General features: G+C 44.3%; 1 protein-coding gene across 1 annotated transcript in view; it reads left to right on the top strand.

Moving 5' to 3' along the window:
* The window catches only part of Prkca (protein kinase C alpha), a 377,074-nt gene that overhangs the window by 320,411 nt on the left and 31,415 nt on the right, over positions 1–25,248 (top strand). Inside the window, exons 9-13 of the mRNA XM_090349887.1 lie at positions 10,098–10,235; positions 11,268–11,441; positions 13,842–13,933; positions 15,996–16,058; positions 16,827–16,965. Coding sequence (XP_090206013.1) covers positions 10,098–10,235; positions 11,268–11,441; positions 13,842–13,933; positions 15,996–16,058; positions 16,827–16,965 — 606 coding nt within the window. The remainder of the gene's footprint in view (positions 1–10,097; positions 10,236–11,267; positions 11,442–13,841; positions 13,934–15,995; positions 16,059–16,826; positions 16,966–25,248) is intronic.

Consider the following 25,248-nt stretch of genomic DNA (forward strand, 5'->3'; position numbering starts at 1 on the left):
CATGTCAGAGTGGAAATGCCACCTATTTGCGAGTGCCACTCTGTCTGTGGCTTCATCTCTGCCCCTCTGCCTCTTCTTTGAGAAGAGAGGGGGATGACACTGTGGTTGGGAACAGGTGATGGCTGTGCAGCTCCCACCAGCTCCTGAGCCTGCCCACCCCTTTACCCCCAGAGAGGGGCTTCTGTGTATGCAAGATGAACTGGGGAATTTTAGTCCATTTTATAGACATGAAAACTGAGGTCTCTAAGTATCTAGCAGTATCCTGACTTTCTAATCACACCCACCAGACTCTAGCTCGCACATACAACCACACAGCAAGTGTTCACCAGCTTCCACGTGGGCTGACTTCCACAGACCCCAGAGAACAGCCCAGAGCCGTACAGCTGCTACTGTCCTTGGGTCAGGTGTCCCATTAAATGTCTGGTTTTTAAAAACTGGTGTGGTTTTAAAAGGCAGCCCATGCAGATGGAATGAAATAAACAATTATGGACATTTTATATTGGACTTAATGACAGTTGGCCCTGTTTTCAGAATGTTTCCTCCTGCCAGTGAGTGCTGTTTTTATAAAAGTTTTAAATTGTGTAAGTTAATAAATGGATCCAGCATTTTGGGGACCTTTCTGAAAAATTTGGGTCCAGTCATATTTGAGTCCCTTTGGCTAAAAGTCAAGAAAACCCCAGCTCATCTTTTCCCCAATAGCTGTGAGGCAATGGAGGCAGGTTTCTGGAGTCTTCTTCCCTGTGGATCAAGGTGGTTTGATGAAGGTTTAGTTATTATGGCATAGGTGGTTTAAGGGTTGTTGGTTGTTGTTGTTAATTGACAGAGTAACTGGTGTCCTGTGCTTATTTACCTCCAATTAAATTCCCCAGTAGTGACTTTTTCATCGAATTCTGTTCTTAAGTGATTATCATCACTTCTCATCATTTTCCAGGTTATTCTTTGCTCATAATATCTCTAACATAGAAACAATGGCTCTCTCAGCCCAGCCACAGGACCACTGGCTCTCTGTTCCTTCTGCCTTCTGATCCTTCCTTGGATTTGCAGAGTTATGATTTGATTTCTTGTGATTTGCAGAGTTAAGAACAACTGAGGACTTGGGAAGAGCCAGGAAACACTAAGAAGCACAGAGTTGCTTAGGTTTTTGTAGTTTTCTATAAATAAAATACCTGGCAATTTTAAAAACCGCTTCTGAGATCAGCTCTCACCTGGAACTTCCACTGGCATTTTGCAAAGGTCTCACAAGAGTGATTTAAGTCATTTATAAAAAGGTACAGCTAGGAATATGTCATTTGTGTCTTGTTTGTGACATCTCACAAAATGTGGTGGAACTTTGACTTATCAGTCACTCTAGTAAAATATGGGTACATTTCTGCTAAAAGATCCCAGTCATGATGCAATCACTCTAGAAAATAACTTCCACTAGAGGGCAGTAAAGATTTGAAAGTGAATGATTCCCTGTGCCCTCACAGGCGCACCCCCCCCCCTCCACCCTACACACAGGCATACACACAGAAAATAGCAGTGAAGTTTTTAGACCTCTTTTTTTGTTAATAGATGAGACTGTGGATTTATGCTCATGAATAATCCTGGATTTTAGGCGTCATCAAGCTAAAATACCAAGAACTTCATGGCTTTTCTAGGTCTGGATGGCTTCGTTGATCTATTCTTTCTTGCCCAGGGCCTCTACTTTCTTAATAGCAGAGAATTCCCCACTTACAGGCAATATTGCAGGCAGTCTGCAAAGCCATTTACTTTGATGGTATCTGTGAGTTCATGTGCCTCCCAACCCTGCCACTGCAGACTAGCAAAGCCAGTGTAGTGTGGATCTTGCCAGAGGGAAGCACTTTAGCTGGAAAAGGAATCATTTTCAGGAAATTACTAAGTGAGCTGCTGTTTGAAAAACAATAAAGGGACTGGGAGCATCATTCTAGCAGTAGAAACCCAAATTCAAGCCCCAGTCCCTCCTACCCCCCACACCCCAAAGAAGAGAATTTGTAAGTGCCCTAGACAGTCTAAGGACAGTGTACCATGTCCTTACCTGCTCACTTCAGCCTTGCCTTGGTGTGGGCATCATTCAGAGGGTGAACTGTGCTCCCCTGGTGGAAAGGCACCCTCAGCGAGTAAAAGTTGGCTGGGATCCTCAAAACTGGATCCACTGGAGGTCCTGGGATCTAGCCTCCCCAGAATGTGCTTAGCAGGCAAAATATGTAGAACTTCTTCAAGATGAGCCAACATGTCAACAGTCAACCAACAAATCTGAGAAACAGAGGAAGAAAAATAGATTAGCTGTAAGGAAAACCACACACTGGGATACTTTAAAAGTATATGATACTTGGCAGGGAAAAAAAAAAAACCAAAGCACTTTTCTGTTTTCCAAACTGGGCAAAGTGCTAATAGGTCCCAGGTCCCACATTTCTCCATGGAGTATGGCTCAGTTGTCATGACAACAGAGGCCGTGATGGCTTCCTATGACTTCGCTTTCATGGTGCCAACAGCCTAAGTGGATGTGTTCATAAAAATATTGCTCATTAAGAAAGCAGCTTAATGTGTTTTCTCTTAAATTCTTCCTCTGCTGAGTAAGTACAGCTTGTCTGGCTCCAAAACTTTAATTTTCCTGTACCAGTCAGCAAATCAAGCCTCTTGGAAAAGATTGAATAGTAATTTTGTTCAGGTGCAGTTGAGGTTCTTCACTGTGACTGTTCTGATAGATTGGTAAGGAAATAGTGACCTTTTTTTATCATTTAAGTTCAACTGCGAGAGAAGAATGGTTTGAGGGACTTTAGGAATGGTTGGTAGAGTGATAGCCAGTGAGCAAAAAGCAGCAGGTACTGGGTTTTGAGTCCTAGTCTCAGACCTTGAGGAAAGAACGGTTTGAAAATCTGCATGATACCTCCAAGACAAGGGTGAGCAAGCCACAGCTGACCAACCAGGCACAACCACTGTTTTATTGAAATATATATTCACTTGCTTGTGCAGCTTTCCTACCCAAACAGCCGAATTGCACAGTTACAACAGAGACAGTATCTGGCTTACAAAGCCAAAACTATTTCCAGACAAAGCTTGCTGATCTAGAAGAAGGAGCACTGAATTCAGGCTAGAGTTCAGGATGGAGCCAAGGGAGGAAAACCAACATGACTGATCACTGAGCATCATTTTAGCTTGTTGCCCAGTCAGTTACTGAGTAGAGGTAAATAGGTGTCATAGCTGGTAGCTCATGAGTAACACAAAGGACATCTTCCATTAGCAGTCTTATTGGAAACTCCCCCCATCCCCAGTGCTCTTGTGGTCTTCTTCTTTTAACTGACATAGCAGACGGCACTAGTGCATATAGTACCTTAGATGTAAAGCACATGCTTGAAGGCCCTTGGTTATGTAGAATGTAACCATTTTATGAATCACACCCTGGTTTATACAGTATCACTGAAATACTGTTAGTCTTGTTTCTGTCAAGGTTGCTTAGATATGCCTTGAATGTAGAGTGTTTGCCTTTTACCCAAACAGAAAATTTTTAAAAAGGAGGTTTCTACAATGATTTATTGTTATTGTAGGAGCCATTGTTGACCTGTCTAATGACAAAGTCTTAGAAAAAGGAAAAAATAATTCTAGAGCCTGTGGTTCACCCCTGACATCCTAGCTACTCAAGCGAATGAGATCTGAGGATCACAGTTCAAAGCTAGCCTCGGCAACCAAGTCTGTGGGTCATCTATCTGCAGTTAAGACAGAAGGAGAGCTGTGGTTCAAGTGGTAGAGCATTAGCCTTGAGCAAAAAAAATCTAAGAGACAGTACCCAGGCTCTGAGTTCAAGCCCTAAAACACACACACACACACACACACACACACACACACACACACACACACACACACCCATGAACCAAGTAGGAAAAACTTTCCATTTCTGTCAAGTTCAGCAGCAAGAACACAGCAAACATTAAGGTCGTATTTTTGTTATACTTGAAGACACCATTATTGAAGGTACAGTCACAAAATAAGTGGGAGTGAACGCAGTTAAAGTGGAATGCAGTTACATGTCAACCCTGAGGCTTACTCATGGTTATAAAAGCAGACTTCCTGCAAAACTTGGGGGGTCTAGCCATACCCTGTGTCCTCACTGTAGTCCAGGTTTGTGGACTTGGATTCATTCTGAATGTAAGCCAGCACTTCCTATTAGAATTTCAAGGCACTGTCCTGTGAGAGCTGGGGATTGATTCATAACAGCACACTACCTTTGGGTCTTCTGGGTCTGTTTGTTTCCCCCACACAGCAGAGCCAGTGAATATTCAACCCTGCAGAGTGTCTAAGGCATCTTAAGATAAGCCATCTGACGTTGTTTCGGGTGAGGTTTGCACAGCTCAGCAGCTACAAGATAACATTGAACCTAATGGAAAATGAGTCTCCTGCCACCTTCCCTCATTCAGGTGGAATGAAACACATGAACACACAGAAAGCTCCTCAGACCCCAGTGATTTTATGCACGCATGCAGTGTGTCTGTAAATAAGACCAGCCTGAGAGGATTTGAGTTCGTACTGCTCACTCACTTTGTGTGAGTTGCTTGATGGAATGCATCTTGAGTGATTGCAGACTGTATGATGCTCGGGTGATAGATCTGTCAGACAAAGTGAGATGCATTGTTCGCTCGATCTTAGATCCTTTTCCCACAGGGAGAGGATGCTGTCTGGTCTCACAGCATGGAAATCCAAGTAGCCACATGAAGCTAGACTCAAATAAATGCTAAGGCACCATCCTTTAAGGAACTGAAAATCTGTATTCTCGGTCATTTAGTCTTAGCCAATAAAACCTTTGCTCTAAGACACAGAGACCGAAACAGACATAAAAACAGGATGAAGGGGCCAGGAGTTTGGCCTAGTGGTAGAGTGCTCGCCTAGCATGCATGAAGTCCCGGGTTCGATTCCTTGGTACCACATACTTAGAAAAAGCCAGACGTGCTACTGACACTCAAGTGGTAGAGTGCTAGCCTTGAGAAAAATCCAAGGACAGTCCTTAAGTCTTTTCTTGGAGCAATCTTTTCCCAGCCCTTCTTGGGAAATCAAGGTGGAAGCTTGGCTAGCGCTAAGACCTGTCTCCTCTCCTGGCATTCTCCCCTGACATAACGTGCTCAGCCTCCCCTGACAGAATGTGCTCAGACTCCAGCAACCTCACATATCTCTACTCAGCACAGAGATGATCAGCCCATTTTGTTTTTGTAACCGAATGGCCTGGGAATGGTCACTTTAAAAAGAAATGTTGTTTCTTTAGCTCACAATTCTGGAGGCCCAGAAACATGATTTCTGCCCCTAATTGGCCTCTGGTGAGGACTTTTTCACCTCATGGAAGAAAATAAGAGATACATAGCACAATGGCAGAATGTATGCTTAGCAAGCAAAAATCCCTGATGTCAGTTCAATTCCTAACAGATTTTGAAAGAGACACACAGAGATAGAAAGAAGGAGGAAGAGAGGGAAGGAGGGATGGAAAGAAGGAAGGAGGAAGAGAGAAGAAGGAAGAAGAAAGACACGGAGGAAGGTTTTCTGACTGATTTACTGACTTTTTAGCCAATAAGATTTGTCTTCTTACTAACTTAGCATCCTTCACATCTGATGCCATATCTAAAACACACCAAATACACATCACTTTGTGGAAAAAAATGTCTTGCATCTCACACAAGGACTCAAGTTCAGCAAGTATTTCCTGAGCAAGTGCTCTGAGCCAAGCCTTCAGTAGCCCTTCCTGAGAAAGGGGAATGGAAAAGGAAGTTAAAAAGAAAAAAGAAAGACACTCAGCATGAAGAATCTCCAGGGGCTGAAGCAAACACCCTCATATTAACTCTTTCCAAGCCCATGAGGATTCCTTCGGAATCCTGTCATCTCACAGATCAAGTGCCAGGGACTCAGCATGACTGTGGACCCTGTGTTAATAAGTCAAGATGCAAACCCTGAGCTCTCCGCTGCTCTGCTCTACAAGCTTAAGAAGTATCCTCAGAGCGCAGAGGGAGTTTTGTCTGTCCCGGGATGGAGAAATCAAATGCCAAAGGTCTCTGTCCCCTCCGCTTCTGCTCAGAGCCTGATCCTCCAGCACTTTTTGAGTATAACTTGGAAACAAATAAAGTAGAAGCCAAGATAGCAGATAGATCCACAAAGATTTTCATTGCTGGGCTAATAATATCCACATAAGTCAACAGGCCTCAGGGGTGTTCTTCCCCGAGCAACCATTCTTGGGATCCTTCCTGCCTCACAGCCCTGTGGCTTGAATCCTATTTGCCCCTGTGAGTTTGCACAGGACCATGTTTGTGTTGCTGTAATAAAAGATACCAGAACGTTTCTTCCCATGCCTCTTTGGATTTCTGAGATCTCTGCAGTTAGGCTGTGGGCTCCGACTTTGTCCCTAGACACACTGGTGTCGTCTGAATTGATCTTCATGACAAGCACTTATATCTACACAAGGCTAGCTGGAAAAAGCAGATTCCCTCTGTCCTAGTGGGGGTCTGGGGAAACAGTTGTCAAACAACCCATTAAAACAGAAAGAAACAGTGGGCTCAAGGGCTCAGTGTTGCTTCTCAGACAGCCCTGCTGGTGCTTTGGATGAACAAGATTTCTTGTCCAAGGAATGTCCCTTCTCAGATACCCTTCTAAGAGCACAGTTTCAGCTTGTTGCCTAGTTAACTCAGACAGGGTGGCCTCTGGAGAGCAGTGCTCTGAAGCTTGACCCCTCTGGAGATAAGAGAGCCCTCAGAGCACTTAGTAGCTGACACCATGCTCCATTGTTTGCTTGAGGAAAAGAGTTCAGGTGACAGGTGAGCAGGCCAGGGCATACAGAGTCCAAATGCAATTATCTGCCAACAGCCTACCTGATCATAACTGCTTTCTGGAATAAAGCTTGTCTTGTGGCTGAATAGCACTGGCTATATGTTGGCCTCTTCAAGTTCTGTCAGTTTTCCACTTCATGAACCATACATGAGTGAATGAATGAGAGAGTCTGTAGGTTCTGTGTGCCTAGTCTTGGTCTAAAGACAAAAGGTTGAGCAAGACACACACACTCCCTTTCCTACCAGGGTGGTGAGTCTAATGAGAAAGACAAGTGGATAAGTCCAGAAAATGGTGGATCTGTTGGTCTAGATGCAGGACTTGAGAATAGGACACTGTGAGGAGCAGGATCTCAGATGGATTTGGAGACAAGCAGGAATTCCATGGGAAAAATGTTCCTTCCAGGCAACTCCTAGGAAAGAGAAGGGAGAGAATTTCGGGGTCCTGCAGCTAAGCTGAAGGCTGTGGCTGGCTGAAGAGGCAGTAATTTAAGGAGCCCAAAGAGAACCCCAGACAACCCCAAGATACCCCATTTGCAAAAGCTATCACCTTGGGGGCATTGTAAGGCAAGCAATTCCAAGCCTGGAGGGTAGGATGTGGAGAAGGACTGAAGCTGAGTCTTGAAATTGAACAAGAAACTGAGGTTCCTGCCCACCTCTGCCCCTCACCGGCCTGCAGTCCAGGGTGATATGTGCAAGGAAGAAAACAAAAGCAGAAGAGGCAGAAAGGGAAAGGAGGGTGGAAGAAATAGGGGCTGGGAAGATTGTTCTATGTCAGCCGCTTTGAGCAGATATAAAACCATTCTACAATGAGGAATGTGAGGCCTAGGACCTCAGGTTAAAAGACAAGAGGTCTAGGAGCCTGGCTGAGAACGAGGCCCAAAGCAGGGTTAAGCATCCTTGCCTTTGTCCCAGAGATGCTTTTACAAACTCAATCTGACCAGGCTCCATGTCCTTCTGCCACTATGCCTGCGGGTGGCAGCATAGAGTCGACTTTGGGAAACTCCAGGGAAACCAAGAGGAGCACCACTGTGGGTGGAGACAACCTGAGCCACTTTTCCTTCCTGGAAGGTTCTGGCTAGGGAGGAATTTATTCCCACTGGGCCAGGCAAAAGCAGCAGGCTTCTGCCGTAAGTGCAGTTGACTTGGCCAGCATCGCCTACTCAGGATCCTGCACACTCCCAGCCTCTCTTCTGCTCTGACAGCCACAGAAAAACAGCCTAGCTTCTGGCCGAAATGACAGGATGGCCGAATCTGCACCAGAGGCTCAGGAAGCCAGTGTTTCCTGCTCTATCCACCTTCACCTTCGAGAGCAAAAGTCTCCCTTGATGCTTTCTTTCCGAGCATCATGACTTGGTCTCAGACCAAGTCCAAAATAATAGTGTAATTGAGCTCAGAAGTGCTCGATGCAAAATGCTATTGTCTTTTGAACCTTCGAACCTGTCTGTGAGCATATCGTGTCCCTCTGACTAGGCAAAGGTCACAGCACAGAAATCACTATGTCAGGTTATGGGACCCAGTGAAGGCAAAGGAAGCATTCTGGGAAGAAAGCCCTCTAGCTTCTGTGGAGACCCATCACTCATATCCCTCCTTCGCCTGTTTTTCCTGCCTGCTGTGTCACAGGAAGGAGCAATGGCTCAGTAGAATTTCTCTCTTGAGTCCAGAAGGGCTGCCCTGAGCTCCAGGCTGCAGGTAGAAACTGGGCATTTCTCATAGGCAGTATGAAGGTTACTTCTTTCAGGTGAAAATGCTCCTCAACTGGGTTAAGACTCAGAACCACATGTCAGCAGTAGATGTGGTTTCTTGAATATTATTCTTATGAAGTTCCTAAGAAAATAAAAATAATTTTTGTGCTTCTTTTTAATAACGGGGGCTGGACAGGTGCAAAAATGGAGAACTATGGTTCTTTCAGGTGCTTTACCATTTGGGTCATCCTCCATCCCTTTGCTTTGCTTTAGTTCTTTCTTGGTTAGGTTATCATATTTTTGCTCAGGACCAACGTTGGACTTCAACCCTCATATCTCCATCCTGAATTACAGGAGCATGCCACCATACTCAGCTGCCTCATAAAGTCTGAGCTTCCTAACAGGCACAGTCATATTAATATTTTTATCTTTGGAGCAAAAATTCCAGGACCACCCATCTTTCCTCTATTGTTTCCAAGGCTCTGCTTAAACGGGCATGTCATTTCATAATACACATGCTCAAGCTGTGGAATTGAACCTTCTCAAAGGAGTTACTTTTATCAGAGAAAAAATGAATATCAAGCCAGGCACCAGTGGCTCACACCTGTCTGTAATCCTAGCTACTCAGGAGGTCGAGATCTGAGGATCATGGTTCAAAGCCAACCAGACTCTTATCTGCAATTCTTTTTTAAAGCAAGACCCTACCAGGGTCCTGTCATTGTCAGCAGCTCTCTTATCCTTAGGCAGATATTCAAAGTGCAGAATCTGGGGAGGGATGGGATTGTACACCAGTTCTAGGCTTCTCCAATGCCACCTCAGACTTGTTCACTATGGGGACATTAATCCTTAGGGGATTCCATTTGCCATCCCTTTCGACAGCGAGCTTCCATCTCTCCATGAGCGTCACGCCAGTGTGGCTCTCTCCAGGGCCTTTGTGGAGGATCAGGCTAGCATATGAAAATTGCTTGGAGAAGCTCCAGCATCAGTTAGTAGAAGGTCCTCAGGATCAAAGGGCACAATGGAATTCATGGGAACTGGATTCCTGTGTGCGTCACTATTCTTCTCATGAGTTTCACTCTTCAAAGCAGAGAAGAACCCTGCTCCTCCTATAGTGCCTTTGAAGACAGCCAGGAGTTGCAATAAGAGCTTGTCACTTCCATCTGTCCCCTCAGACCTTCTACTCTCCTTTTCCTGCTCATTTATACAGATTTATTTTAAATTGGAAAAATCAACAGATAAGAGAAGCATCCAACCACTCTTTACTTCCTCAATTATCAGTCTCAAAACACTATTTTCCCATAAGAAGTAAACTTTAGGTCCCAGTATTAGAAACCATTCCTATGATTTGATGCTCAGTTGGCTGTGTAGAAAGGTCCCATGTACTGACTAGGTAGAGGAAAGCTCTTGCTACTTTACAGACTTTCTCTTGGGGTGAGGATAACCATGAAATATGAATAGATTTTAATTCTTTATCCTCATCTTCCTTTTTGTTTTCCATTTTTCCCATTCCTCCATCCTAGCTGGCCTCGAGTTTACTTACAATGTACTGTTTACCGTTGTTCTTTCCTTGGAAAACTGACCAGAGCCTTCTCACACATTTGTGCTTGTTGTGTAGAAAGCCAAGCTTGGTCCCGCTGGTAACAAAGTGATCAGCCCCTCGGAAGACAGGAAACAGCCTTCCAACAACCTCGACAGGGTCAACCTCACGGACTTCAATTTCCTCATGGTGTTGGGGAAGGGGAGTTTTGGGAAGGTAAGATGAGGTGGGGCCTATGGTGGCCATGTCAGCTCAAAAAAGATTCTCCTTTGAGTGTCCCCTGATCTTGTATATATTCCTAGCTGTTCTGGTTAATTTTATTTTTAAAAAAAAACTTTATCTAAAAAGCTATAACAAGTTTGTGATTGTCGCAGACAGGATGCTCCAGTGTTGTTTCAATGAGTAATAACTTTCACAACTAAAAGTCATAGGTGACCTTGTAGTAAAATCAAGGTCATCAACAAGAGATATGCCCACAGGGCATGTAGCTGTGAGCTCATGTGTATGTGTTCAGCTCTTGTGACCAAATCTCATAACGGATCCAGTAAGGATTTTTGTTTCCTGAGTTCCTGACCTGTGAGAGTACCAAAGCCAGTCACATGTTACCCTAGGAATACTCTCAGAAAACATGGATAATTCTTAGATGAATGTTGACTGCTCCCTTTAGCAGCCAGAGGAGTACCTCATTGTGGAAATAGCTCACACAGTGGACAAATCTTGATGATTTACAAGGGTAAACAAAGGCTGGAGGCATATCATCTCTGCTGACATGCAATGTTTCAAAATTTATGCATAAGGTTTGTGTTAGTTAGCTTTCCATCACTATAATGAGATGCCAAGGGCAATTAACTTATAAAAGGAAAAGGTTGATTTTGACTCTCATGGTCATAGAGACTCCAGCCCATGATCGTGTTACCCTTTCTTCCCTCCCCTACCCCCCACCCCCATTCCCACATTGGTCTGTGCCTCTGGCAAGGCACACTTCATCAGCCAAAAAGCAAAGGGAAAATAGGAAAAGTCTGAGGCCCCACAATTCCCTCCAGGGACCTCCACAAGGCCCCACCTCCCTAGGGAGTTCCTTGGAGCCAAGGCTTTACCACATATTGCCATGGGGGACACTTACATATTCAAACCATGCCAAAGATGGACATGAGCTGTTGCTTTCTTGTCACCTGGCTGGTTTATCACTCCCAGAACCGGTTGGTTATCTGCTTGGAACTACACATGGTGTTTTTCATTTGTTCCCAGGTGATGCTGGCTGACAGAAAGGGAACAGAAGAACTGTATGCTATCAAAATCCTGAAGAAGGACGTGGTGATTCAGGATGATGATGTAGAGTGCACCATGGTAGAAAAGCGCGTCCTGGCCCTGCTTGACAAGCCCCCATTCCTGACTCAGTTGCACTCCTGTTTCCAGACTGTGGTAAGGACCCTGGACTGGGTGTGTAGGTGGTACAGCATGCAGCCTGCCCTGGAGGCTGGGCCTTGAATTCAGCACACATTTCTAACTGGGCTTCTGTGCCCTTGGGTTCCACATTCACAGATTCTACCAATCACACATCAAAAATGTTAAGAAACTGTATTAAACATGTTCAGATTCGTTTATCATTATTCCCTAAACAGACAGCAAAAGAAGCATGTGTAGCGTTAGTGTTGTAGTAGGTTTTATAAGTAGTCTAAAGATGATTTAAAACGTGTGGGCAGATCTGTGTAGGCAATAAGCAAATACTATGCTGCTTTATATAACGAATTTGGGCATCTCAGGAGTTTGGTATCCTCAGGGATCCTGGAATCAGTCTCTAGGGATTGCCATACATGAAATATCTGCTTTATGACAATCACTGTGCAGAGACTTGGGTGATTCAAAACCACTGGCCCAGGTGCTGGCATTGGAACATTAGGAATTTCATTTCATGATAGTATTCATTTTGGATGATACCCAGCAGAAGTGGAAAACCCTGGCCCATGAGCTCAAAAAAAAAAAGTCACCAAAAAAATTCACAGAAGAAATCCAAACGTTAGTGTTGGTTGCTATGTGAAAATTAGATGAAATGTCATAAATAGTTTTCTACAAATCACAGTCATTCACTTTACCTGTCAACTGTGGCTGCTTTCCTGATACAAAGGCAAAATTAAGTGGTTGCCAGAGATATGCCTATATTTACTGCCTGATCCTTTATGGGAAAAGTTTACTAACCCTGTCATAGAATGAGACTAAAGAAAAAGATGAAAACCCAACGCATTTGTCCATCAGATGTGGGGCTGGCAAGTGTTCCACTGAAATCCAGGCATTTGCATGATGCCATAGAGAAGCAATGCTTGATAGGCTCTTCCATCCAGACCTGGTCCCTTTTCAGCATGGTACAATAATCAATAGCTGTCATGACCATTACTATTTCCAACGGCCTGTTAATTAGTCAGAAACTGACTTTGTGTTTTATGCACCTCCCATCCCCCACTCAGAAGTACTGGGATTTGAACCCAGGACCTGTTACTTGCTCCATAGGTACCTGGAGCCACACCCCAACACCTTTAGCTTTGGTTATTTTTCAGATAGAGTCTCCTGTGTTTGCCCAGGGCCAGCCTCAGACTGAGATCCTCCTAACTTATGCCTCCCACCTAGTTTGTATGATAGGCTTTGCCTCTAAACAAAAAAAAAGAAAAAAAAATCTTGAGAAGTATCTCAAAATGACAGCACAGCTCTCTATACCATATCAGGGTGGTTGGTTGAGGGTGCAAAGCCTGCGCTGGCCACTGTGTGGCAGCCTTGCACTGATCCCTGGGTCAGTCAGCTTCTGCCTGCTCTCAGCCCCAGGTAGGAAGAGCAGAAGCCCAGCCCCAGTTCCCTAATCCAGTTTACACTGATTGAACTCCAAAAAGCTATGAAGCCAAGAAATGAAGATGAAATTAAAGTTCATAACGGAAATGCTAGAGTGAAGCTCCCAGAGCTATCTCCTGGCGGTTAGCTCCAGCTTTATCATTTTCTTTATTCCCCCACATGATACTTTAATGGTCAATAACCTCCATGAAATGGGGATGTTTTCTAGAAGAGAACCAAGGTCAGCTTTTACCACGGCATAGTGTGCTGTTAAGTTATTTCAGTTAAATTCCTCAGTCTCACCCATCTGCCCTGGCATAATGTCCTTATAAATATGCACACTCATTTGGCTGTATGATGTATGCCCTTCGTGAGGCCAAGGCATAGCATACCAGTGACAGAGAAAATAAAAAAGCAATATTTGAACGCATTATGGATGCAAAAGAACATTTGATTAGCCTCTCTGTTTATGGTCTTCCCTGCCCAGTAAATATCATTTAGTATGTATCATTTACAAACCCAATCTAGCCCAAGAGATGTTTTCAGAAACATTCATTTAAACACATTACTGCATTAGTAGGTCATGCCTTGGAGACATTACCAACCAGATTTTACTGGTCTTTTGAAGAAGCCCTGGTTTACTCAAAATCACTGACCTGTGTGGATTATTTTGTAGCATTCTCTAGCTTAAATATATATTATGTGTGTAGGAGAAAAGGGGGAAATGTTTGAGACTACTACTCTAATAAGAGGTATCCACAACCAGGAGATAGACACACTGACAGCCAATAATTCAAGTTTAAGGAATGACTTCATTCCTCCTCAAGCCATTGTGCAGTGGGGTATATTACTTTTGCTGGGGGAAAAATTGAAGTGCTCTAAAAAGAGCAGATGCACCAAAGCAGCCTCTATTTTGCCCATGAGAAAGCAAGATGGAGTTGCTCTGCTGTGGTGGAAAGGAGCGGAAAGGAGGCCCCTTCCTCATATGTGAACCTTGCCCTGCAGGACCGGCTGTACTTTGTCATGGAATATGTCAATGGTGGAGACCTCATGTACCACATTCAGCAAGTAGGAAAATTTAAGGAACCACAAGCAGTGTAAGTATCCTCTTGTTGAAGTCCTGTAATCTGGGAAAACCCAAGAATTACTTGGACATTTCACCCAGCTGGAAACGTCTACTGGATGAAATGTCTAAAGGTAGTTCTGTTCATTTGGGGCCAACCACTGTAACTTCTGGGTTGGGGGAAGATGTATTGACGGTACTTTATCTAGATGTTTGCTAAGGAGCATTCGATTCTATTCCCAGTAGATTGGTAGCAGTTCCACACTTGTGGATAGTTACTGAGCCTATGGTGATTGTACCAGACACTGAGAGTGTGGACGGGATGAGATGCCATCAACCCTCAGGGAGCCCAAGCTCTAGCCTAGCCACAAATATGCTGCATGGCTGTAACTGTAGAGGCGGGCTTGGGATACCAGGCGAGCCCCCAGGTTGAAGAAGAGGAGCAATAAGTCCAGAGGTGAAAAAGGAGCCTTCATCCAAAACAAGGATAGGAGAAGATGCAAAGCTAAGCATAAGTGGGAGATGGCAGGAGGTGGTGAAGAAGAGGTAGGGGCTCTAGATGAAGTGCCTGTGGGGTGGGTAGCTAAAGAAGAGGGCAGAGGGAAGGGGCTTCCATGAGACTGGTTCTCAGTGTTTCATTACGATGTACCTTGGATGGTGGGGATCCAGGAGCAGATGGATGTGAGGTGGTGGATTTATCCAGGAGTAGGGAAGGGAAGAGTGAGGTGACTGATACCTGAAATGTCATTTCATTTCTTAGAGGGCAAGAAGTCTCAGGAACCTCAAGGCAAGCGAGGCTAAGCAGCTGACTGTTTTATCTCTCTACCCGAGGGGTGTTGAGTGGGCATGCACATTGAGTTAGTCAAGTCAGCCAGTATGAATAGGATTCTGGCCAGGGTGCAATCTAAAAAATAATTCAGGAGAATTTTTGGCCTGTGTGGGATCTTCTGACCTAGAGAAGAATAAGTCAAAGCAAAGCAGGAAACCCTGGAAGCAAGCTTAAAGAATATAAAGGGAGATTTTTCTTTTATTCCTACTAAAAACGCAAAAGCATTTCTAGAAATACCTGCCCTTATCCCCTCTTAATGTCGCAAGTTATAGAGCAGTAAGATGCCTGCATTGAAAGATACAGCTTGATAGCACAGAGCCATAAAAAGCAGATAGCAAAAGAGCTGCCTTATGCCCTAAAGCCACATAAAACTACCTTGTCCAATTCCTCTCATTGCGTTTGTATTGCCAAAAAGTTTTTTTTAATTCAGAAAACCATGAAAAAGAATAGAGAAATCACCCATAATCCCCTCTCTCCTCCCTGCTCATCCCAGCTTCTCCCGTCAACCTTCAGAGGCAGCCCAGTAGAGGCTTGGTCTTCATAAGGGATTTCTTTTCCTTACTCCCATAGACAATGTGTTTATTTTAAGCCTCATGGGTGAATTTGTCAAGGCTCTGTCTTGTGGCTGTTCAGACTTCAAGGACTTCTAAATACTATGCAAATTTTAAAACATCTTTCTGCATTTTATCTCAGTTCCAGATATTAACCTATTAATGATGTTGAAGTGATGGTAGTAGCTTCTTTTTATTATGAATTATTTAAAAGGGCACACTCAGGCGTGAATCATGGAGCGTGTCCCATTTATCTCAGCACTTGGGCTATGAATAAAACAGATAAAGAATTCATGGTGCACTAGACTTTGTCTTCTCAAGAGCAAGTATATTTTCAAACATCAGTGTATTCTGTACATGAATAGGAATATAGAAAATACCTCCATTCTACCATATTCCAGACATACAATAGTCCAACAGCTATCCAATCCTTAAATTATTATATTAGCAATTATTTTATAGGCAGTAAATTACCTAGCCTCCTCTCCCAGATCAGAAAAACAAGTCTGCCTCATTGACTTTATTAACAGTGTCTTTTGGGGGTGAGTTGGAATGAGGAAATGACAGAGGAAGGGATCAACAACTGGAAGAATTAGGTGTGACATAATACTGATTCCAGAAAACCTTAGGATTTTGCATTCTATCTCTTTCGTGCCTAAACTTGAGGCAGAAACAAAAAGTGAGCCAGAAATCTGAAAACATTCTTTATTTTGCAGATTCTATGCAGCAGAGATTTCTATCGGATTGTTCTTTCTGCACAAAAGAGGGATCATTTACAGGTGTGTATGAAAGCACACTGGAACTGCCCAGCAGAGAGGTTTGCCAGGCCTCTGTGGGCCTGAGATTCTCTGATGGAGACTTCATATATGAAATTGATAACCGGGAACACAGACTTGTGGAGACCCACCTTGCTCTACAGCCTCAAGGCAACCAACCCATCACCCTCTGTTCTCTAGACCTCAGAGGTTCTGTCTCATTTCTTCTTTGCAGAGGAATCCATATTTCCTTCTCTGCAGACACTGCCTCCCTCGCTTTTGTTTGGTACAGAGGTCAGAGAGCAATGGAAACTGAGTTATTATAGATATTCTACAAGAAAAAAACATGGGAGAGAAGCTGGAGCAAAACAAGTCAATTCAATTCTTTTGGTCATTAGCTACTGCGATTGTTTGGTGCTGGAGGAAGAATGCCAGTGGTAATTGAGAAATACTTAGAAAGATATCGGTACATGCAAGAAAAGGAGTCTTCTGAATTGGTCTAACTTCACATCTTGTCAACCTATGTGCCAACCTCAAGGCAAATGACTAGAATCTCCTGAACCAGATAGATTAGAAAGCTCCAGATTTTCAGCCCTAGCCATGTTTGGGAATCACTAGTTGGGCCATTTAGTCACTCAAGTAATTATCTATCATAAGCTCTACACTAGGTTCTGGAGACATAAAGACATGAATTCCTAGGCCTGGGGACAAAATGGCAGCCTTCTCTTTCACCAGCTCCAGGGTAAAGCATGTCCTGTATGAAGTGCTCTGACACTCACCTGTTCCTTGCAGGGATCTGAAGTTAGATAATGTCATGCTGGATTCAGAAGGGCATATCAAAATTGCTGACTTCGGAATGTGCAAGGAACACATGATGGATGGAGTTACAACCAGAACCTTCTGTGGGACTCCCGATTATATCGCCCCAGAGGTAGGGATCCCCAGTTCTTGTTTTATGGACCAGGAATTTCAAACTGTCAATACAGTCCCACCTGGGATATGTGGTTATTAGTAAAGACGAACTTTATGTGTGGTTCATGAGACTGAAGAAGACCATGGAGACTCAGAGAGAAAACATCACATATACACAGGAATGTCTTATTTCTCAGAACTTTGTGTTGGTTCAGTGTACACATGAGCCAGTTACATGGGAAATGAATTTCTTATATGGCATGGTCAAAATAACAAGAGATACTGTTGCTGGATTCGTTTTTAGCAGCACCAGAATGATTAGTGCACCAGGCTACCTGTTGTTCTTATAGGCTGTGTATGTTTACGGCAGTGAGATGTACTTCTCTTTGACATGGTACGATATATATTGAATAACTCTCTTCCTAATTTATGAAGCTTCCCATGTATCCATGATAGAACAGTTTTAATGCTGAGTCACCAGGATTTTGCTTCTGTCCATGCCCAGCCCTGTGGTTGCAAAAGACCTTCCCAGCATGGGTAGAGACAGTGAACTCAAAGTTGACCAGCCTCAGCTCTTCATTGAACCCCTCTATTAGCTGGTGGAAGCACTACTCACATCTGTTCAATGTGGGAGCTATGCATTTATCACGCTCAGCAGGGATCATGGGAAGACAAGCTCAGACGTGAGAACAATGTAAACGGTAAGCATGACTGTTGCTCACAGACTGAGAGGACACAGATCCACACATACTCCTTCCTCAGTGGAAAGTTTGGGATAATAATATTCTCTACATAAGAGTCACTGAAGAGAGTCTTAGTAGATTCCCCCTCCCTGCCCATTCTTTGTATTTACTGTGACCCCCAAGACTAGACACTTTCCAAAAAGAGAAGGTGAGTTTTGTTCCTTGAGACTTGTTGTTGATTATATTCCTAGGCAAACTGAAAAGAGACTTCACTTAGAGATTCAAATGCTGAATTCATGGCCAGAGCTGACATGCTATCTTGATAGACAATTTACTGGTTTCCCTGCTGCCCTTCCATAAGCCTACTCATTAAGACCTCCGAGGATAATGGGAACTTAAACATACTTTTTCAGTGGAAAAGAGAAGATGCACAGGAAATACGACCTGTGGATTTGGGTGTTCTCTGAGGCCTCCTGCTTGCTGACAGGTGCTGAGCAGGCTATGTCTGTGAGCTGTGCGTGCTCTGGGCAGCTCCCAGGTGTCTTAGCAGCTTAGAGACACAGAATGATCCAGGTATAAAGGCGACTTTGGGCCTTGTGTCCATTGAGACCAGGTCTCTGCTGACACAACAGCAAGCTCCTGGTGTGAAGCACTTTAGCGGACTATTATGACAGGGGACAGCAGTGTCACACAGTTAGGAAGTTCAGAGCAACTTGAATTGGGGGTCTTGGCCATTGTAATCGATTCCTTTTGGGAGTGTAACAAAACAGCTACACGCTCAGAATCTTAAAATACAAGTTTAACAAGTTCTGCCGGCTGAAGTCCAAAAGTCTTGTCAAATTGTTAGGCCAGTTGTTTCTAGAATCTTTCAAGAAGACCCGATCCTCTGAACTTGTCTAGTCTCTAGAGGCAGCCTGCATGCCTCAGCATGGTGCCTCCTTTACCCATCATGCAACATACCATCTATGGCTTTAGTTCTCTTGTGAATACCTTCAGAATACTGAGGATCATCAGTAAAAGTAACAGAGTCACAGGTTCTAGGGACTCAGATGTGGACTGCTCTTTGATGAAAAGGGTCATCATTAAGTCTGTCACACTCATTTTGGTAGCTCTCTCTGTGGGAGAACCTTCCTCACCCTCTTGCACCAGACATTTGGGCCTCTTCATACACAGAAAATAACGTGTTCTCACTCTATATGCCTTGGTTCCTGGAGGAACCTGTTCTGAAGCAACCATAATAAAGGGAGTGACCACCATTTATTGGATTATATTGGGCACCAGGTACCAGATATAATTCCCCTCACTTCACCTCTGTAGCAAGCCTCATGAAGGAGGTGATGTTGATCCTTGCCTCAGATGAGCTGACTAAGGCAGTAACCATATGTCTTTGGGCTACATCACTAAGATATCCCAGAATTCCTCTCTAGCTGCAAGATGGCTCAGGCTATCTCTCAGCCTTGCAAAACTTACCACGTGAAACCACTCGAACATGAGTGACTCGCATATACTGACTGCATTCTGTTTTTATTATTTCTGCATTATTTTTCTGCACTTATTATTTCTTAAGCCTAGCTAAGGCTGGCCTCAAACTTGCAATCCTCTTACCTTGGCTTCCCAAGGGCTGGGATTACAGGTGCATGCCTCCATGCCCAGCACAAAGCACATTCTGTAAGTTCACTGTAGCAAGTATGGTGGCTCCAGGGCTACAAAAGCACCTCAGACAGGCTCCCTACAGTTTAGAAGGCTCACAGGATCACAGTTTAGAAGAGGTGAGAAGGAGTGAGAAAGCTGTGTTTAGCTTGTTGACTCATTAGAAATGCAAGCTTCAGTGCTCTGAGAAATTAGTCAGTAATACCTCTGAGTTGTTTCACCTTTTGCCAGCACTTTTTCCTCCTGGTGCTGGCAAATCTGACATACATAGCCCCCAAGAATCCTTTCAGTATAGAGAAAGACCAAATAAGATCAAGGTTTCGGAATTTTCTCATAAAATAATTCTGTGCCCTGTGTAACTCTTCCTGTCAGGCCAAGGTGAAATAATCATCTTAGATGGTATTTTCACTAATAGGCAAAGCAGAGGCTTAAGTGTTTATGGCGATTTATTCAAAAACCTTGAAATTGATTAAAACCATAGCCTGACTGTAATGGGCTGAGGCAGAAAATGTCACTCATAGATGTGACTTGGGAGTACAGATGAAAACAGAGGGACACTAATTAGAAAATGATTCCTACAGTAATCATGTGAGCCTTTCTTAGCTTGTATGTAGAAAGAAGTCCCATGGTCCATAAGAGTCCCTGAGAAGGCTTAGAGTTATTTTAGGCACATCACATCTGGTCACAAGGAAACTATCTCATGACAGTCAAGAAACAGACTTTGTGTAAGAGTTGTTTTCTCTCCTTGCCTGAAGATGAGTGTTGCTTTTGCAAACATCCCTCTGTGTGCCTGCTGCTGTGGAAGCAAAGCTTGTTCCTATGTGTTATGTGCGGGCATCCTGGCAGTCTTTTTGTGATGAGGACTACATGCAAAGGATTTCATTGTGGGGTGTTGACTGTCTAGCCTGTACCAAGCCCTCTGAGCATATTTTATTAATCATATGTCAAGCTCATGCAGTTAGTGACAGTCAAAGGTAGATTTGGACCCAAAACATTCAAACCACAGCATCTATATGCTCTTTTCATAAGATGCCTTGCTTGTAGTATTATGGGGAGAAAAGCAGTTTAAAAACGAGCAACTTGCTGCAGATCATCTTCTCTTTGCCATATATTAGAAGAGGCTGGACCTCCCCCCCATCCATCCAACCAAGAACCAAGACCTGAGTGCTGGCCAGCATCAGTCAATGAGTCTGACAAGCTCCTTAGAACTCAAGGGCAAGTCAGCAGTGTGTAAGCCCCTGCCCACAGCACGGCGCTGACCAGTCAGAATATTTACTGGCCCAGGTCATTGCCAGTAAGATGCTTGGTCAGAAAGGGGTGCTTGGGAGGAGACCCGCTAGCAGAGCCTCAAGGGGTTGGGGAGGTTAGAGAGCATTGATCACACTCCAGAAGAAGCATGAACTACACAGATGAGCCAGGAGTGCCCTTTGGCATTTCCAACATGGCTGAAGTCACTGGGGAGAAACGTTTCAGGTGTGTTTGCCTGCCCTGGAGCCTGCTGACTGGGAGCAGATGGACCCTGTCCTTCAAAGGCTGGGGGTTTGCATGATTCAGGCAGCAGGAGACCTGTCCCTGGGGCATGGCATCTGCATCCCAGCCCTGTGGGAAAGCCAACCCCACGATACAGCATTTTGTATACAACTCACCAGTTTCTCTAAGTAACTCCAATATCTACCAAAAGAAACATTTGCAGTGAGAATCAGTCAACCAGCCCGTGGCTAGGGACCTCTCTCTCAAGGACCCCTTGGTGGGTATTCTCATGTTAGGACTGGGAAGGAAGAAAAAAATAGGGGATACAAAGAGGTAGAGTAGGGAGCTGAAGCCTTAGATAAGCATTCATAAACTCAAAGGCAGCCACGATCTCAGAAGTCAAAAAGTGGGAGACCAGAGGTCCCTGGGAGTTTAGTTTGGTAGTGATACTTACTACATAAAGCTGAAAGCCAGCATCTGTGATCAAGAAGGATTATCATTCAAAGAATTCTTGGGAAAATGGAAGAGGGAAGGCCTGATGAAAGAAACTGCAGTTCAGCTGCAGAAAAGGTGTATTTCTAGGAGGAAAGGAGGGAAAGAAATGAGTGGGGAAAGGAGAGAGAGAAAAAAAGAGAGGGGGGAGGAGAGAGAGAGAGGAAGATGGAAGAAGGAAGAAAATAGGAGGAAGAGAAGCAGCAGCAGCAGCAGGGTAGGGGGAGAAAGAAAAAGAAAAGAGGGGAAGGAAGGAAATTCCATCAGGGAACAAGAATGGGGAGATAGGAGACAAGGGCAGGGAGAGAGTGAAGGGCAGGTGAGCCCCCAAGGTGGTAAGAAAGCAGGAATCTAGCCATTTGGAAAAGCCACATCTTCATCATGGCCCCCAAGACCCTTTGTCAATCGGCTCCCATTGCCATTGAGACGTCACGCATTCTTCAGCGGTACATGTGTTCATTCTTCTCATGGTAGCACGGGGAATTGGCATGACCTTTAAGAGGTGGAACCTAACGCAAAGCAAGGAACTCCCTGTGGATGCTGCCCAGCTCTCTGCCTTCCTCTTTTGGTGTGATGTCTTCCTCACACACAACCCCCAGCCATAGCTGTCATAACTGAAGGTGTCCTCAACAGAACTGGACAGATATTAGTATCAGGTTCTTTTGTGAGCAAAATAAACCTCTGTTCTTTATACATTACCCAGACTCAGGTATGTTGCTATAGTAACTTTCTTCCCTGGTCTGCAGACCAGCTGTGCTGGCTTTCTTTATGCCAGGCATGGGGAGCATAAAGAAAGCATTCCCACCCCCCATCATCCAGGCTTTTCTTCCTCTCCTTCCCTCTGCCTGGGGCGTCCTGTTCCAGGCATCAGAGGAGCCCCTTCCTTTGCTGACTTCAAGCTTTCACCTCTCATCTTGGGGAATTCTCCTGTCCTGAAGAGCCTCTTTAAACCTGTATCCTCATCCCTCCATGAGGGCCTAGGATGCCATCAAAATATGAGGCTGATGGCAGAGGAAACCTGTGCTCTGATTAGCCAAGGAAGAGGCTGATGGGATGAGGGACCTGATGATGAGACATCAGCCGAGGTCCCCAAACTGCCTGTACTTCCCCCCTGAGTTGGCACCCCAGAGACTGCTCACGGTCCTGAGGAATGGGCTGACAGACAAAGAGAGCCTGAAACTTGATAAGAAAAGAAGTCTTACAGTGTACACAGGCAGGCAGCCAGGCAGCCAGGCGGTAAATTAGCACTTGCCAGGGAGGAGGGGAGATGAGAGAAAAGCCCAGCACTACATGGGCTCTTCTACGAGCAGCCACTCACCCTCCGGCAGGACCAGAGGCCCCACACCGGGTGTGGGCTGGTACGAAGAAAAGACTTGATTAAAGAGAGAAAATGACTAACTTGGCGTGGCCCTCTTTCTATCAAAGGCCAGTTTCTCTCTTGGAAGGGTCACAGACCAATGGCTCCATCAATAAAGAGAAAATGAAATAGTGCGTTCCTTTCAAGAAATATTTAAAGAGCCAAAGCCAGGCTTTCCTTTGGGGTCTTCCTTAAATTGTGTAATTCTCCAATCTTTTCTAGGAATTATATAGGTTACATGAGCTCATATTTTTTATTGCCTGCTTGCAGCTCTCTAAGTTTCTCATCAGTCCCCCCCTGACCTCAAAGCCCATCAATTCAACCCTGTTTTCTGAAGCCCTAGGCACCTTCTGGGCTTCTGTGGCCTTGGAGACGGCTGTGCCCCCTCTGCCTAGCCTCAGCCCCTTCCAGTTTTATCCAGAAAGGACCAGATCCTGAGATCTGCGTCCTGTTGGTGAATGCTGACAGAGTCCTAGTCCAAGATGAGCACCTTGCTTGCCTTCATTTGTTTAATGCAGGTCAGTTCTCTTTGCCAGATGATAGAACGGGGGCACAAAGAGATTAGTTCATTTTTCCCAAAACCTCATTGCAAAGCAGACTGAGGCTTTGAACTCAGAGATGAGCAGCTTCCTTTGCAGCCTTAGAAGAAGGACTGTGGCTTCTGGCTCAGGGGTAACATCACTTCATGGAGCCTAGAAGCTGCTTTGACAGGCTACGACTTGTTCTCAGAGCCCTGACAATACTCTCATATACTTACCTTCCCAGTGATCAGAGATCCACATCCATTGATGCATTTATGGATTTGTTTAATCCTAGATATGGAAAAATAAAACTGGCCTGGAATTTCTGAGTTTTATTTTACCTCTTTCTGTGTAAAATTTGCCTCAGAAGCAGTGAGGAAGGGGTAAATATCTTGAGAGATTACTAACACTTATCCATTTTCTGACATGGAGCATGCACTTACTTGTTTAATTCATAAGTAGTCCTTGGAGGCAAGTTATATTGTTCCTGTTTTACATATAAGGAAAACAAGACTCAGAGAGGAAAGGTGACCTGCCCAAGGCTCAGAGATAGCAGCTGGCAGGGCCTGTGGTGCCTGATTGCCTGGCTCTGTGTATCACTTATTGCTCCAGAGGCACAAAATGTATTCCTAACTGCTCATTCCATCGTTGCACAAGTAGTTACTTTGTCCTAATGTACAATTAGCATTGTGACCAACCCTCTAGGTTCAGCAGAAGAGACCTGATTCAGGGTCTCACAGGCGAGTGCTTAGTACCAGCCATCCCCGGACATCCATGAGCAGACCTTGACGGTCTCTTGGAGGGAGGTCAGATGACCAGTGACAGTACACTTCATTCTGGATTGATTCATGTCTTCATAGTCACCCCTGAGGGGGAAACTGCTGTGTGTATATGTAATTGTAATTCCAGGCTTTTTCTTCATCATGGGTAAGAAACTCTGACTATAACTCTTTTATTTTAAGAACCAGCAGCACCATCCGTATAAGGAGGATAATCATAGCTTCTTTCCAAAGTATCACTTTGAGCAGTAAGTGAGTTTGGCTGGTAATGAATTTGCCTTGCCCTTGTTTCTAATTGATCTAACAGATAACAGTTTCTAATGGACTTGGATTAGCTTTAAATGTGTATTACAAGATCTAGGGCACCCACCAAAAAATAAATAAATAAAAAAGACATATAACTCATAGAATAAGAAGGAGAGAAATGGAAACACACAATGCTATGTTAAAACCACAAGAAGCAGTAAAAGAGTAGAAGATAAATAGGAACAAAGTTCAAGGGTAAGAAACAAAAAGAAATATGATTGGGTTTTTTTGCCAGTCCTGGGGCTTGAACTCAGGGCCTAGGCACTGTCCTTGGACACATTTTGCTCAAGGCTACAGCCCTGCCACTTGAGCCACAGCACCACCTCCAGCTTTTTCTGTGTGGTACCAAGTAGTCAAACCCAGGGCTTTGTGCATGCTAGACGAGCACTCTACCACTAAGCTATGCTCCCAGCCCTGAAATAAGATTGATTTTAATCCAACTATACCAACAGTTCAGCTGTCACCTTGAACATTAATAAGCTAAATGCAACTAAAGTGCAGAGATTGTCAGAATGGATCAAAAAAAAACACTACCTAGACAGGTGCTTGACTCCCCTGAAATCTCAGCTTCTTGGGAGGTAGAGATGAGGAGGATTATAGTTTAAGGCCTGCCTGGACAAATGTAGGTGAGATGTTGTCCCCTCCCTATCTCAATAAGCTAGGTGTAGTAGAATATAACCCCAACTATGTGGGAAAGTGTTAAAAAGAAGTATCATAACCCAGGCTGACTCAAGCAAAACACTCAAGACCCTACCCCAAAAATAACTAAAGTGAAAAGGGCTGGAATATGGTTTAAGAGGTAGAACACCTACCTAGACAGAATAGGACCCTGAGTTGAAACTCCACTACCATTAAAACAAAAACTACATGCTTTCTATATGAAAATCATTTCAACTATAATAGCACATGTAGACTGAATGTAAGTGGATGGAGAGCTAGAGGCATAATTTAAGCAGAAGCAAACCTAAGGTCCAGAGTACAAATCCCAGTACTTCCAACAAAGAAAAGTAAGTGAGTGGGAGCAAATAGACTAACACTAATTTG

Source organism: Megascapheus bottae, chromosome 17, assembly GCF_031878675.1.
Source record: "Megascapheus bottae isolate mThoBot1 chromosome 17, mThoBot2.hap1, whole genome shotgun sequence".
In the NCBI taxonomy this organism is placed as follows: Eukaryota; Metazoa; Chordata; class Mammalia; order Rodentia; family Geomyidae; genus Megascapheus; species Megascapheus bottae.